This window comes from Helianthus annuus, chromosome 13 (genome assembly GCF_002127325.2).
Source record: "Helianthus annuus cultivar XRQ/B chromosome 13, HanXRQr2.0-SUNRISE, whole genome shotgun sequence".
Classification (NCBI taxonomy): Eukaryota; Viridiplantae; Streptophyta; class Magnoliopsida; order Asterales; family Asteraceae; genus Helianthus; species Helianthus annuus.
In genome coordinates, this window is record NC_035445.2 from 101,591,552 (window position 1) to 101,608,661 (window position 17,110).

A 17,110-nucleotide genomic window follows, 5' to 3' on the forward strand; every position below is an offset into this window, starting at 1 on the left:
TATGATCAAATTCGTGTTCGAGGGGTTAAAAGCGTCAACATTGAATTCTATGGCCTTATGAGTGGTTACAAGGTTAGTCAAGGACTTAACCAAGTTAGTAAATGTCCCAAGGCCCTTAAAAATCAAGTTTGGAGGCTGAAATGGCAATTTAGAAGCTCAAAACCACGTTACAAAGGACCAGGGACCAAAAGTGCAAACTTTGAAAATTTGTTGACTGATCAGACAGGTCAGGCGGCCCGCGTTAGAATTCCCTATATCCTCAGGCGGGCCGCGTCAGGGTGCCAGCGACAGAAAACACCTGCAGGTGTCTGTCCAGCCTGTTTAACCGACTTTGTGGCCTATGAAATGATACCAGGGGCTGTGCAAATTGTTTTTCATGCACTAGGGACAGTTGTGATGATCAGGAAGCATGCATAGGGTCTTGTGGCATCATCTTGTAAGATCAAAGAGGCTATATAAAGGCCTCATGTTGTAACCATTTGAACACCCACTTCCAAGAAGTTCACAACTCTTTTCCTGGAGCTCTCTGGACAGCAAGCAAGCCTCTTAGTGGTCCCTAAGCATAATTAGGACTCTAGTAAGTGCCCTTAACCCTTCCTAATTCGTTTTAGCTTAGTTAATTAGCTAAAAGTCAAACCGTCGTAATTAAGGTTTGACTTCGTGATTAATTAAAATGTGCTCTGTCAAATCACGAATTAAAAGTACCTTTAAGTAGGTAATTATATGGGTAACAAACCCTTAAAAGGGTATTTCCAGTTTCCCACTCTAACTATGTTAATTGTCGAGTCAAAGCTTGTTATAAAAAGTCAACAGAAAGGTTAATTGCGAATTAATACATAATTAGCAATGTAGGATCCATGCAACCTGTTTAATCATTAAAATAACTTGGTAATTAATGTAAGAACATGTTCCAACATGTTCAACTCGACAATTTTCAGTTTAGGCTCGGTTTGGAACCGAAAGTCGCAAAGTTTGACTTCTTCTCTGACTTTCAGTTCTGACCCGTTTAAGCCAAGATTAGGATTTCCTTAGAGCTTCTTTTGAACCTATTTACATGTTAGTATAACTCTCTGAGATTATACAACTTGGTTCATTAGATATCCTATTCACATGCATGTTTCCGTTAATCGCTTATATGTTGACCATTATGCCCATTTGACCTTAAAACGGGATTTTTGAAAATGTAAAAGGGGAAGCACCTTAGCTTCTAATTTATAAACTTGCACCCAAAATTTGAAGTCAGTTTGAGGTCTAGATTAAGAGTTATGCTCAATAGCGTAATTAAGAGCTTCTTTGATAATTAATTAGCGTAAATTATGTATAGCCCATCAAAACCCAAATTTTTATACCAAACTTTATACCTACTGTTATAAGATAATATTTTGGGATTTTTGAAAATTTTTATTTATTTTTAGGCTGAGCATAACTTAGTGTTCTAAGATTAATTCGGTTTATGCCGGTTTTGCCCTTTTTAGCCATAAATTGAGTTTTACAAATCCTTTTGACCTCAAACCAATTTCTACTGATTTCTACTGATTTGTTATGATAAATTGAGCTTTTTACAGAAAACCCGGAAATGGCTCCAAATCGCCTTTTTAGGCATTTTTAACACATAAGTGTGCACTAGAACCTTATTAAGCACAAAGGTTGATACCTACTGATATGTTTAGTAAATTTTTATACTTTAAACAGTAGGCAAATGTTTTGAACTCAGAATTCCAGAATTGACCTTTTAGGCACATGTGAAATTACCAAAATGCCCCTACGGTGCATAGTAAGGTTAAAGATAATAAATTTCACATAAATTTGATACCCTACTGTTATAACTTAGTAAATTAAGTATATTTACTAATTTAATCAGACCTGTAACTCAGGTTATTATTTTAACCCTTTTTCACCTTATAAAATGACCAAAACGCCCTTATGAGGCATAGTTTGGTTTAAAATCATTTGGGGCATAATGGAAGGTATCATTCTGATATCACAACATATTTTGAGCATATTGACTTCAGAAACTTGTATTTGACTCTTATGGTTACTCGTTACACTTTTTACGCGTTCGGATCGGCTTAAGTGACTAGTTTGGCCATTTTAGCCGAAACGGGTCAAACCATATCTTTTTAGCCGAAACGGGTCAAACCATATCTTTTCAGTCTCAAAATTCAGAATGTGATTATGTTACCCATATAAGACAAGTGTGCAAGCTTGATGGGTCAAAACCACATTCTAAAACGGTCTTCGCCTTATTGTGCGTTTAAAACCGTAATCTTTATATGAAACTAACCGGTCTAAGCTTAAGACCCGTTAGGATTCTAATAGGTTATTAAAACCTTAATTTCCAGATCTAGGAGCCTAGTAAAAGCTACTTGCACTCGTTATATTTGGTTTATACTTGCTCAGGTAAATACGTTTAACTTATTTTCCCTATACGGGCTTGGGGTACGGTATATAAAATACCGCTTGGTCGGGAAATTGACCATAACCGGTCTTGGTTATGTGTAGTCAAATGAACCCGTTTGAAAATGCTATTTTGTTTGTTTAACGCCTTTGGGGGCTTAATGACCATGTCCCGGATATCCTTGGCATCATTCAAAGAATGGCCACGACCTTAGCACTCGGGTGTAGGCGTACACCCGTAGCGCTGTATAACATATATAATCGTCGGTACGAGAGAAGTCTCGCGGCGGAATTATATTAAGTGGTGTGTCTATTAATCCTTAACCCGGAACGAACCCGGGCTACTGAACGCAGAATGAACATGTAATTCTTTTACAAGATTATTAAGCAAATAATTATCCCAAGTTATAAAAAGTTTTATGCCACGTGCATTTAAATCAATTTTAAACGTTTTCAAAATGAGTCAGTTAAATTGTATTTACCAGTGTAAACTGACGTATTTTCCAAAAAGACTAAGTGCAGGTACTACGCGTAATAGGCTGGTCACTCCTTAAGCATCCATAGAAGTCTCGCAAGCTTAGGATGCATGGAGTCTGTTGAAATGAAGTTTCCTGTTTATTTGATTCTGCCTGTGGATCTTATTTCGACATTTTGTGATACTTGGATATTACAATAATTTTAAGTTGAAATAAATCTTTCTTTGCTTCCGCTGTGCATTATAATTTGTGTTGTTTGACTATGATGATATCAACTACGTCACGGCAATCCCCCACCGGGCCCACCGGTGACACGTGGAATTTAGGGGTGTGACACTTGTAACTTCCTTTTCTGGTTCAACTCCCTTTCGTAGGTCAGGAGTCGACCATGGAGTTGGGTCAAGGTCAGATCCTTGAACTCAGGTGAATTTCGGGTGACAAAAGCTATGGTGTCCCATTTTTCTGGCAGTGACCTGAGGAACCTGCTATTTTGAGTTGAGTTTGTAAAAGTGGTTTTAACAAGCCTCAGTTCACTGATGAGACAACTGAAATGCTCAAATTGTTGCGTCAGTGATTCACCTTTAACATGACAAAATGTTTCATACTGTTGGTTCAGGATTTCCCTATTGTTTTCTATGACTTCTTCGGTACCCCCAAACTGTTTGATGTGCGTGAAGTGTGTTATATTTTTGATGAGTATTTAAGCCCCTTTTTACACTTTTAGCCAAGTTTTAAATTTATAAAACACGATATTTACTAACACTAAACACACATATGGGCAAGTGCACCCATCGTGGGCGTAGTATAGTGTTGGTAAGATACCGAGGTCGTCCAAGGACACAAGAGCTTTTAATACCGGTTTATCCTCAACGTCTAATCAAATCAAAAAGTGAGAAAAATGTTTTAAACTAAGAAAAATAAAAACTAACTAAATGCTGAAAAATAAAATAAAATAAAAACAGTTAGACAAGATGAATCACTTGGATCCGACACGTGTATTAGTATAACCTTTGATTATTTTCGCACTTTTGCACTTGTTTAAGAGATTATCTTAGTTATTGTAGTAGGCCCCTCTTTTGAAGGCGACGTTACCCTCAACCCAGTAGTTTGAGTCAGCAAGGATACAATCCTAAAGGGTCGGATTATTGAAAGATAATGAATTAAGTTATTAATGCAAATTGTGGTAGGCCCCGCTTTCGGCGGTGACGTTACCCTCGGCTAAGTAGTCTGAGTCAGCAGGGATACAGTCCTAAATAGCCGGGTTATAGTATTAATAGTAGTTAACTTATGAGGGGGTCAAAGAGTTTGGATCCCCGCCATCCAATACCTATGGGCATTGAAGGAGATCCTACTAAATTTGACCCAGGTCCCAAGCAGGACCTCTAAACACTGAACAAGGGCAAGACCCTTACCAAACCGTTCCCTTAACCCCCGACCAGGTAGCCAACATATCTCCATATAGACCGTGGAGATATGAATGGTGAAAATCTTTTATTTTATATAGACAGTAGAATAACGCCAAGACACCACGGACAAACGATAAGGAAAGATCACCTTCAACATAAGTAACTAGTTATTAAAGTCATTAATACAAAACCAAATAAAAAGTGCAAAAGATTAAAAATAAAAAGTATTATACTAAACACTTGTCTTCACCAAGTGATGTAAGAGACTTAGGCAAACATGGCCTTGATTGTCAAGAACTCTTACGATCAATCTTGGATCCCGAGACGACTCACACACTCTATGATGGACAATGGATGATGGTGGTGGATGATGGTGTTATGGTGGTGGTGGGTGGTGGATGACGTGTGAGAGAGGTGGTGTGCCAAGGGATGAAATGGAATGAAACCAAGCACCCATATTTATAGGCTGAACAGAAGGCTGGGCATGGCCCCGTGTCCGCTGGACACGCCCCCGTGCCCGTCTGACATTCTCTCTCTTCATTAATTGTAATTCGCAATTACAATTAATGCGCCTGCTGTACTTTCACCACGCCCCCGTGCCCACGGGACACGGCCCCGTGGTGGGCAATGGAAGCTTCTACTGGTTTGTCTTTTCTGCTGCTTCCTGGGCACGCCCCCGTGTTCGCTGGACACGGGGCGTGTTCAGTCTCTGTTTTCTCTTCTTTGCCTTGGGAGGTGCCGTTGAGGGTCCGGGCAGTCTACTTTTGTTCCTTTTCTTGTATTTATGCTAGAATTAGTTGTCTTTTTGCTTCTTTTGTGATTTTGAGCTCATTTCATCCTGAAAATACAAAAGGAAGACAAAAACACTCTTTTTCCACCATTAGTACTAAAAAAGGGTTAGTTTTATGTCTTAATTGATGTGATTTATATGTTGCATTTTACACACATCAAATACCCCCACACTTGAACTTTTGCTTGTCCTCAAGCAAAACTCTTTAAATGTGGCTTACACTCCCAAATGGAATAGGTAGAAGAGAAGGTTTTTAGCTTGTCCTAGAGTGTCGGGAATCCAAGGTCTTTGTAAGTTTTATTTTTATTTATTTACAATCCTATTCGTTATGATTTATTTTGAACGTTTCATAAGATAAACTACTTATTTGGGCATAGCATGCCTTATTAAAATTCCATTTATATACAAGTTCACATACCTCATGGGGGATCACTCAACACTCGGCCGAAGGTGTATATTTTTAGTGAATCACTCGAGAGCGGCATGGAACTTACGCCTTCCATAGGCTTGCCAAGCAATCAATCCTCCTCCTTTTTAACTTTTTACCTTTGTAAATATCAAGAGGACTTTTGGGTGAAGGGTTAGGCTTGGGTTAAAGGTGGGTGTTGGGTTAGTGGTCAGTAAAAAGGGCGAAAAATCGTAAAAGCGTCGGTTTTCGTAAAATACCTTGTCTTTAGCGACTTTTTATTTTGAAGTATTTCTCCAAACAAGCTTTTATATAGCTTTTGTTTGTTTTTGACTTCATCATTGGGTTTTTTTTTTTCATCACATAAAAAGGCGAGTTTACGAAAAACCGAGCTTGTTACTGAAATAAAGGGTGAAAAATAAAAAAGATTTTTGGTGGGTGAAAAGGGTTTTGGGGTAATGAAATGAAAAGGTTTAGGCTCAAAGGGGCTATCTAGGGGGATTTTGGGTAGGTGAAAAAAAATGAAAAATAATGGTTTTGAAAGAAAAAATGGTTAGTCCTAATGCCTCCATCATTTACTTACTTGGGTTTAAGTTGGTAAGGACCGGGAATGTATTGTCGTGGCAAGTTCTAGATTTGTAAGAACCAAGCGGCTATTCACACAAGAAACGAAAAATGAGCATTTAATCTAAATATGTATATTTTTATGCTCAATAAAGGCTCAAAACTCACTTTTGTGGGAATGGGTTTTTAATGTGATCAAGTATATATAATCGAATTTTTAACTAGACTTGTTATGCCGTTTCATAATTTTCTTATGTTGGTTCTTTGTTATCACGACGCTATCGGTTGTAAACTTATAAAAATATAACCTTTTTAGAACTTGTTATTCCCAACTTAAACTAAGACAAGTAAATAAATAAAAAAAATGAAAAAGTTTTTGAAAAAATTTGGGGTGTTTAGCGGTTCCAATAGAGTTTTGTGTAAGGCTTGTATTTAGGATTTGCAAAATTCAAGGTTTTAGCATCCCCCCCACACTTAAATTACACATTGTCCTCAATGTGTCCAAAAACAATGTTTTTGGTTGATTAGAATGTGTAAAAGTGGGTTAAAAAGCAAAGATTTATGTTACTGGCATCCTGGACACGGCCCCGTGGTGACCGGGCACGGCCCCGTGGTCAAGTGCCAGTAACAAAAATTAGAGAATTGAAACAGAAGCCTGGACACGGGGGCGTGTCCGCTGAACACGGCCCGTGTCCAGTTACCTGAACTGGGTGTTTTCCTGCAGGTGGCTCAGCACGGGGCCGTGTTGGTTGGGCACGGCCCGTGTTGAGCCTTCTGTGATGGAGATTTGTGTCGGGTTGCTCTATTCTTCGTGCATGGTTCCATTTTTCTCGTTCCCTTTTTCATCCATTACCACCATGAGTGTGTTTTATTCTCAAAACAACCATCAATCTTAAAAACCATCATAACATTGCGAACATAGAGAGACATTACATAAAGTTAAAGATGAAAGTACATAAATATTAAACTATGGAGTTCTAGCCCTATGTTTTATTTTAATTTAGCAAAATTTCCAAGAAGCTACTAATCTTGGTTAGATAAGGCTTTTTAGAACTCCTTCTTCTGGGTGTGGTTCTCCTCATATGTCGGCGAGCCACTCCTCTACCTCCCTTGGAAGGAGAAAAGAGGGTTCATTTGCATTAGTTTGAGGAGTTGCAACTTCCGCTGGAATTTCTTGTGGGTTTTCCATGAGAGGTTCTGCGGGAAAGTCTCCCCACCCGGTAGGGTTGTTAACCCCGAGTGCCAAGTTCCAGTCTTTTTGTGGAAGGACTGGTTCCATAGGAGGTGCTACCAGAATGTTTAACCTTTGGTGCAAAAGGTTAATCTCTTGGAAGCTGCTTTCAAGTCCCATCGTAAGATCGTTAATACGGTCAATGAGGACCTCCTCTACTGACGTCATTTCGTCGAGAGCTTCCCTCAGTGCTATCACATAGTGCACAAGTGTAGCTTCAACGGAGGGCCTTCTTCCCCTTCGGCTGTTTGAGGAATGAACGGATGATGTTTCGCTGTTCTCACTCGCCATTCTACGAAAAATAAACCAAAAGCAGTTTATATGACGAAACAGTTTCTGGACACGGCCCCGTGCTCACTGAGCACGGCCCCGTGTTCATCTTTCTGCAGAATTTTGGAGCAAGGAATCTTGGGTTTTTAAGTTATTTCCTGAATTTATGTAGACTTTTCGGCAATAAATAACTTTAAACAATGTTACACAACATGTTTTTACCAAGATTCCATGATCAAAACTCATTGTTTCCTACCACAAAGGTTGAAGAATTCAAACTTTTCATGGTAGTTCTTGAAGAAAGATGAAAAAGAAGGAAATGTCTAGAAGAGGAAAGGACAAGATGGGTTGTTGGAAACTTCTTTTAGACTTACCTAGGATTGTTTGAGAGAAGATTCCTTCAAATCTCTGTCCCAAGTTGGTCCAAATGTGCAGGATTTTTGGCTGCATTTATAGAAAACGACAGCCTTCTGGACACGGCCCCGTGTCCGCTGGACACGGCCCCGTGTGCAGATGAAATTCTGACACAGTTTGTCCGTATTCTGACGTTCTGATCAGAAGGGAATCTTTTGGTGGACACGGGGGCGTGTTGGCCGGGCACGGCCCCGTGTCGGAAAGCTGTTTTATGAAGTTTTGTCTCTTACTAAGGAGTTAATTTATATCGGGTGGCTCTTGATTTGTTGGAACAACCCCAAAGTGCCTAAGATACCTTAATTGTCCTATACTAAGGCGAGAACACAAGAGGTTATCGGTGAGGGTAATTCCTATTTTCATTCTAGGTGGACAAGTCCAACCCTTTTCCGGGCTCTCGTTAAAGAAGGTGTATGCCGAATCGCTCAGGTCTATGTATGCACCGAACGAAGTCGATGGGGAGTCCTTCACGGCACAATCGACACAGGGACGACTATCGTCCACGTCTTTTCTAGGTATGAAGGTATTTTCGGGAGCAACGAGGTTGTCGGAATGCAGTTCCAACATTTCCTCATGGTCATCATCTTGGGATGGATCTCTAAAATCCTTCCTAAGTTCTTTTGACCAATTGAGAATTAGTTCTTCTAGTTGAAATAACTCGTCAAGGAGCATTTCTCCTAGAATATCTGGCTGGGCGTATTCGAGGAAGAGATAGTGCTTATTTTTACTTTCGCTCCTCTTAAGGTTACAAGGAATCGGTGGGTCTATATAGTGGGGCCTATAATTGAGAAAATAACATTTTAATTCCTCATGTTCGCCTCCACATAATCGACACCACAAACCATAAGAGTGCCGAAAGTAAAAAGAATTACTATCACTCATGTTTGTGTCAGAAATTACCAACCGCCGGGATCTAACGGTTCTGTTTTCAGTAACTGAATCTTGGGCACGGGGGCGTGTTGAGTGGACACGGCCCCGTGTTCAGCTTACTGTCTGACTTAAAACAGGATTGCCAGTTCCAATGATTGAGCACGGGGGCGTGTTCAGCAGGCACGGCCCCGTGTTGAGCTCTGCAAAAGCTGAAAATCTAAGAAAAAATCCTAAAAAATTAAAAAAAAATAAAAATATGATTAGGCCGTTGATTCCTAACTTTCTTAAAATCCTTGTGTCCCCGGCAACGGCGCCAAAAACTTGATGTGCGTGAAGTGTGTTATATTTTTGATGAGTATTTAAGCCCCTTTTTACACTTTTAGCCAAGTTTTAAATTTATAAAACACGATATTTACTAACACTAAACACACATATGGGCAAGTGCACCCATCGTGGGCGTAGTATAGTGTTGGTAAGATACCGAGGTCGTCCAAGGACACAAGAGCTTTTAATACCGGTTTATCCTCAACGTCTAATCAAATCAAAAAGTGAGAAAAATGTTTTAAACTAAGAAAAATAAAAACTAACTAAATGCTGAAAAATAAAATAAAATAAAAACAGTTAGACAAGATGAATCACTTGGATCCGACACGTGTATTAGTATAACCTTTGATTATTTTCACACTTTTGCACTTGTTTAAGAGATTATCTTAGTTATTGTAGTAGGCCCCTCTTTTGAAGGCGACGTTACCCTCAACCCAGTAGTTTGAGTCAGCAAGGATACAATCCTAAAGGGTCGGATTATTGAAAGATAATGAATTAAGTTATTAATGCAAATTGTGGTAGGCCCCGCTTTCGGCGGTGACGTTACCCTCGGCTAAGTAGTCTGAGTCAGCAGGGATACAGTCCTAAATAGCCGGGTTATAGTATTAATAGTAGTTAACTTATGAGGGGGTCAAAGAGTTTGGATCCCCGCCATCCAATACCTATGGGCATTGAAGGAGATCCTACTAAATTTGACCCAGGTCCCAAGCAGGACCTCTAAACGCTGAACAAGGGCAAGACCCTTACCAAACCGTTCCCTTAACCCCCGACCAGGTAGCCAACATATCTCCATATAGACCGTGTAGATATGAATGGTGAAAATCTTTTATTTTATATAGACAGTAAAATAACGCCAAGACACCACGGACAAACGATAAGGAAAGATCACCTTCAACATAAGTAACTAGTTATTAAAGTCATTAATACAAAACCAAATAAAAAGTGCAAAAGATTAAAAATAAAAAGTATTATACTAAACACTTGTCTTCACCAAGTGATGTAAAAGACTTAGGCAAACATGGCCTTGATTGTCAAGAACTCTTACTATCAATCTTGGATCCCGAGACGACTCACACACTCTATGATGGACAATGGATGATGGTGGTGGATGATGGTGTTATGGTGGTGGTGGGTGGTGGATGAAGTGTGAGAGAGGTGGTGTGCCAAGGGATGAAATGGAATGAAACCAAGCACCCCTATTTATAGGCTGAACAGAAGGTTGGGCACGGCCCCGTGTCCGCTGGACACGCCCCCGTGCCCGTCTGACATTCTCTCTCTTCATTAATTGTAATTCGCAATTACAATTAATGCGCCTGCTGTACTTTCACCACGCCCCCGTGCCCACTGGACACGGCCCCGTGGTGGGCAATGGAAGCTTCTACTGGTTTGTCTTTTATGCTGCTTCCTGGGCACGCCCCCGTGTTCGCTGGACACGGGGCGTGTTCAGTCTCTGTTTTCTCTTCTTTGCCTTGGGAGGTGCCGTTGAGGGTCCGGGCAGTCTACTTTTGTTCCTTTTCTTGTATTTATGCTAGAATTAGTTGTCTTTTTGCTTCTTTTGTGATTTTGAGCTCATTTCATCCTGAAAATACAAAAGGAAGACAAAAACACTCTTTTTCCAACATTAGTACTAAAAAAGGGTTAGTTTTATTCCTTAATTGATGTGATTTATATGTTGCATTTTACACACATCACTGTTCCTTAAGCGCGTCCCACAACTCTTTGGCACTGTCACAATGTAACTGTCCAGCATATATTTCGTTGGGCAGCGCTGATGCTATGATACTAAACGCTTTAGCATCTAGTTCAAATTTTTGATAATCTGTTTCAGTATAATTTTCAACAGGTTTTGGAACTTGTTTTTTAGCATCTTCAGCGCTTGGCACTGTAGGAACATGAGGACCAAAGATGACAGACTTCCAACAACCTGTGCTTTGTTGAGCGAGGATGTGACCCATCCTCCTCTGCCAGATGTTGTACTCATTTCTTTTTAGCATAGGTGGTTTAAAAAGCGAACCAATGTTGTTTTTATCGTCCTGAGATTGTGACGTCATTCTTGTTGTTTTACAGATACTGAGAAATCAACTTTAATGGTGATTAATCCTTACTATGTTTTTCAACGACGAACAAACGATCAGTATCAACTATTATGAGCTGAACTATTTACGTCAAAATGATTGTTAAATCAAATTTGACTGTCCAAGCTCTGATACCAATTGTTGGATCTGAGTTTGATTTTGATTGTATTTTATGTTTGTAAATAAGATGAAGATGGATGAGTGTGCAGCGGAAAATATAATGAACACAAACTTTGCATACAATCAAACGAGAGTAATACTTTTATCAAACATCTTTACACAATGAACCGAAAGATTGAATTTATTTCAAACACGATTACAATGATTGATGAATGAATGCAAACTCCCCCTCAGCCAGAGCTCAGTAGTTTGTTCGTGCAAAGAAGACGAATGATGCAAAGAGCTAATAGAACAGTACAAAGTACTGAACTATTTATAGGCACTTGCAAACTACTGAGCATCTTAGCTGACGTCACCATGAAAGTGACATCTAACCTCCTAACAAACTCTAACCTCTGATCTATACAGACACTGCTTGTGTTAACTACTGCTAATAGATTCTATTACAAAGCAGACTTTAGAACAGCTGATGCAACCTTCTACTGCTGTGAACCCAGCAGCACTTGTCCGGATTAGCAGTGCTTGACTCAAGGCAGTAGATTGAATCAGCAGGACTTTAGTCTTCCATCAGATCTTTAGTTGAGCAGCAGTTATGGGTCAGCAGTTTAGCAAGATCAGCAGATAGGAGGTCATCAGTAGTTGTAATCACTTTCAAGGGAGAGATTTGTATATCAACATCTGCTTATTCAGGATCCACTGCTCTGATCCAGTTTTGGCTTTAATTATCTATTCCTCTGATAGGGTTCAATCCCAACATAAAATTGACCTTGATAATAGAAGTGTGGTACCATATAACAAAAAATTATTGAAAAGGTATCAAGCTCATATAAATGTTGAATGGTGCAATCAGGCCGCTTCGATAAAGTATCTGTTGAAATACATTAATAAAGGGCCTGATAGAGCCACTATAGCTGTTGTGCAAAGCGATAATCAATCTGAAGAACAAGTACAAGACGAGATAAAAGAGTATTACGATTGTTGGTATATATTAGCTTGCGAAGCATCTTGGAGGATATTTGCCAATGAAGTACATTATAGAAGACCTTCTGTTATGAGGCTTCCGTTCCATCTACCTGGCCAACAACCTGTTGTTTTCGTCCCTGACGAGGATATTAACTATGTTCTAAACAAACCATCTGTTAAATCTTCAATGTTTCTCTCATGGATGGAACGTAATAAAGACCCAAATGACACGTTGGCCTGTACACTTACATATGTTCAGTTCCCCAATTTTTATGTTTGGAAGCTTGATAAGCGAGTCTGGGAACCTAGACAAAGGAAAACAGCAATTGGCAAGATTCATTCCGTCCCTCCGTCACTAGGTGAAGCTTATTTTTTGAGAATTCTGCTTAACAAGGTCAGAGGACCAACATCGTTTGATGACATTAAAACAGTTAATGGTCATGTTTACCATACATATAGAGATGCTTGCTACGTGCTCGGTCTTTTGGATGACGACTCCGAGTATGTGGAGGCAATAAAGGAAGCAAGTTTATCAGGAAGCGCTTCATATATTCGTAATTTATTTTGTACCATGCTGTTATCCAGTAGTCTTTCTAGACCTGAGGTTGTTTGGGAAAGTTCATGGAAATACATGACAGACGATTTTTTATATAGACTTCAGAAATACCATCGAGTTACAGGTAAGTTTTGTTTACAATAAATGTTAGTATTTATATTATCAAATACATTATTTAATGTTTTAGATATTATTTAATCTCGGTTATGTTATTATGATGAGTTTGATATATTTTTCGTATTGCACAGCGTTATCAATTCCGGAGCACCAACTGAAAAACTATGCTTTGTGCGAGATTGAGAAGTTTTTACTGCGAAATAATTCATCCTTGCGAAGATTTCAAACAATGCCATTTCCAGATATGTCGTCTTCAGGTAGTTCAGATAGTCGTTTGATATACGAGGAGCGGGCCTATGATATAACACATCTTGGAAATCTTTACGATAGTCAGTTGACAATGTTAACTGATGAACAACGCTCTGTGTTTGAAGAAATTATGGCAGCAGTTAACGGTGATAACGGTGGGATTTTTTTCCTTTACGGCTATGGTGGAACAGGTAAAACATTTCTATGGAAGACATTGTCCGCTGCAATCAGATCAAAAGGTCAAATCGTCTTAAATGTGGCTTCAAGTGGAATTGCATCGTTGTTGTTAGATGGTGGCAGGACTGCACATTCCAGGTTTCACATACCTTTGAATCTTACTGAAGACTCTGTATGTAATATAAAACCAGAAAGTGACGTGTCTAAATTACTGCATGAGACGAAATTAATAATTTGGGATGAAGCACCTATGGTACACAAACATGCATTCGAAGCGCTGGATAGAACAATGAATGACGTTTTCAACATCCACCCATCTCTCAATTCAGACATCCGGTTTGGAGGTAAGGTAATTGTTTTTGGTGGCGATTTTAGACAAATATTACCTGTCGTTCCAAACGGTAGAAGACAAGAGATTGTTAATGCCTCCTTATGTTCGTCTTACTTGTGGAGTAAATGTAAATTGCTAAGATTAACAAGAAACATGAGGTTAACCGTTGGAAGGTCGACGGTAGATATTGAAGAAATAAACAGTTTTGCCAAATGGCTTTTGGATTTGGGTGAGGGTAATGTTGGTAGTCCAAATGATGGGGAAGCAACTATTCAAATACCACAAGATCTTCTGATTACTGATGAAGCTGACCCAATTGCAAGTTTAATTGATTTTGTTTATCCATCAATCTTGCAAAACAGCAACAACCATAATTATTCCAGTGAGCGCGCTATACTTGCACCGAAGAATGATGTTGTGCATGAGATTAATGACATGTTGCTATCAATGTTTCCTGGTGAAGAAAGAGAGTATCTTAGCTCTGACAGTCTTTGTTCGACTGAAGATGTAAATGCTATACAACAAAGAATATACTCTCCGGATGTGCTCAATGGTCTTAAAATATCAGGCTTACCAAATCATAGGTTGGTGCTAAAAGTTGGTGTTCCAGTAATGTTATTACGAAATATTGACCAACGGAATGGTTTGTGCAACGGTACAAGGCTACAAGTAAAAAAGTTGTACAACCGTTTAATAGAAGCCGAGATAATATCTGGTGCAAATATTGGTACTTCTACATATATACCTCGAATTAATTTGATTCCTTCTGATAAAAAGATTCCTTTTGCTTTTCAAAGGAGGCAATTTCCATTTTCCGTATGTTTTGCAATGACAATAAACAAAAGTCAAGGCCAGTCGCTTTCGAGAGTTGGTTTGTACCTGAAACAACCCGTCTTCTCTCATGGTCAATTGTATGTTGCTTTGTCAAGGGTGAAAACAAGAGATGGGGTCAAACTACTCATACTTGACAACAATGGAAAACCGACAGATAAAACAAGTAATATTGTTTATAAAGAGATTTTCAATGAATTGTAATTGCTAAAGGTATAGCATTGCTTCTAATTAATGACAAACATTTGATGATTTGTGATTGTTGCATATTCATGTATTTTTATTTAAACACTCTTCCTAATAAATTTTATTTCAATCAAATGATTTATTCATTATCCATACACAACATTAGTGTCACACCCCGGCCGCGTATAACATGCAACCGCGGCGGAAACGCCGGGGAGTGTTGTGGACAGAATTAATTGTTATACAACCATGGAAATTAAAGTTACATTTTATTTATTAACAAGGGTGTTACATTGTCTTAAAAGGAAGTACAGAATTCAAAACACAGTTATTCTAGTTCTATCTTCAGTTTTTAGTCTCTAAGGCACAGGTCCGCCCTAGTGTCGTGTTCATCGTCCTATGGAACAGCTCCTGAAAACACATGTGAAAGTAGGTACGTCAGCATAAAAATGCTTGTGAGATACATAGGTTTTGTAAAAATGGGATTCATGACTTGGGTTTAGAGAAAACGTTCAATAACAGTCAATCATGAACCTTGTAAATTGTTTTGTTTTGTAAATCATGTGAAAAACGATAACATCAAATGATATGTATAGATAAGTGCAAGGTTAAACGAGTAACCAAGTAAAATGAGTTGAATATAATAAGTTGTTTTGTAAGACAATGTTTTATGAAGAGTATGTTATTTGTATAAAATGTTTTATGTCTGAACTGAAATGATTTAGATAACGCCCCGATATGTAATATTATACAAACATTTATATATAGGAAGTACCAGCGGCGTATCCACCATGTTTGTATCATATTACATACGGCACGTTACTCCAACCATTTACCCAAACCAATCCACCATGTAAATTGTTCATGTATAAACCAAATGTCAAGTGTTATTGTGTAAACCATGTCAAATGTTTATGTTCAATGTAAATCATGTAATGTGTATCCCAAAATGTATCATGTATGGTAAGCGAAATGTATCAGCTTAAACCATATGTAAAATGTACAAAACAAGTCGTTGAAGTAACACGTGGTTTAAATCAACGTTGTGTTCTGTGGAAAAATGCATGCTCTATTGATATTAACATTTATGCGGTATTGTAAACTATGCATACATCCAAGCCTTGAGACTGCGGCGATAAACCCTTAAACAAATTAAAGGTTTATCTAAGTTATGTATATCGAATTCGGTCATTCCTTCCAATCCTATCAAACCCAGGATTTCAGGAACGGGAGTTGTCAATTCCTATGGTACCACTACCTACTAACGAACGGCGTAGCTAATGTTAATGAATGTATTGTCCCATGTTAAACAAACCAAATGTCATAACAAAATGAAGGCATGTGATGTAAACAATTGTACTAAGTATGCTAAGTAAACATACGAAGCAGAAATGTTCATGTAAATCAATGTGTCCATATGCTGAGTAAACATATACAACAGAAATGTTCATGTAAATCAATGTGTCCATATGCTGAGTAAACATATGCAACAGAAATGTTCATGTAAATCAATGTGTCCATATGCTGAGTAAACATATGCAACAGAAATGTTCATGTAAATCAATGTGTCCATATGCCGAGTAAACATATGCAACAGAAATGTTTATGTAAATCAAATGTACTAAGTACGCACACAATGGGCATACATAGCATGAAATGTAATGAAATCGTGTACTATAATGTACTAACAACATAGCAGGCATATGATGTGAAAACATGGAAAGCATGAAAGTAACAGATAGGCACATGTGTTTCACCCCAAAACAGTTTGGAAAACAGTAAAAGATGGGGTTCTATGTACTCACCTGAGATTGCTTTGAATTCCTTGTATAATAACCAGATAACGCTGGTGATCACAGGATATCAAACGGCACCTAATAGGTAGCTATATTAATATACCGGACCAAAATCGGAAGGATCGGATAGTATGCGGGTTCGTAAACCAAACGAGTATGGAGACTCGTGTAATATGGTTTAACAAAGCCTACATACTAAAATGAAACCTAACCTAAGTGCTTACGCCCCATCATGACCCGTTTAGGTAGCTTAGGCTACCCTAACGCGTCGTTCGTGTAGAACGCGTCTGGAACGCCTAACATCGTGACCACAAGGTATAACCTCGGAAGGTTATAGCTATGGTCACCAAATGTGTTTGGTCGGGTCCTAATGACCGACCAAATCGGTCGGGTTCGAAAGGATAAGCGATGGTTTAGATCGCTTCCCTTACGACCCTATATAAGCACTAAACTAAAAGTGACGAGCTAAGCATGTTAGAACATGCTTAACTAAGTTTAGAAAACAGGGTTGACATCAAAACAAACGGCTTTGATGCTCACGAGTAGTTTGGTTACAAAATACGC

At 38.7% G+C, this 17,110-nt stretch overlaps 1 protein-coding gene across 1 annotated transcript in view; it reads left to right on the plus strand.

Annotated features, from left to right (window-relative positions):
- LOC110901430 overlaps positions 1-14,768 on the plus strand; it is a 30,356-nt gene extending 15,588 nt beyond the window's left edge. Inside the window, exons 11-12 of the mRNA XM_035982306.1 lie at positions 12,191-12,983; positions 13,108-14,768. Coding sequence (XP_035838199.1) covers positions 12,191-12,983; positions 13,108-14,768 — 2,454 coding nt within the window. The remainder of the gene's footprint in view (positions 1-12,190; positions 12,984-13,107) is intronic.
- Positions 14,769-17,110: the final 2,342 nt, after the last annotated feature.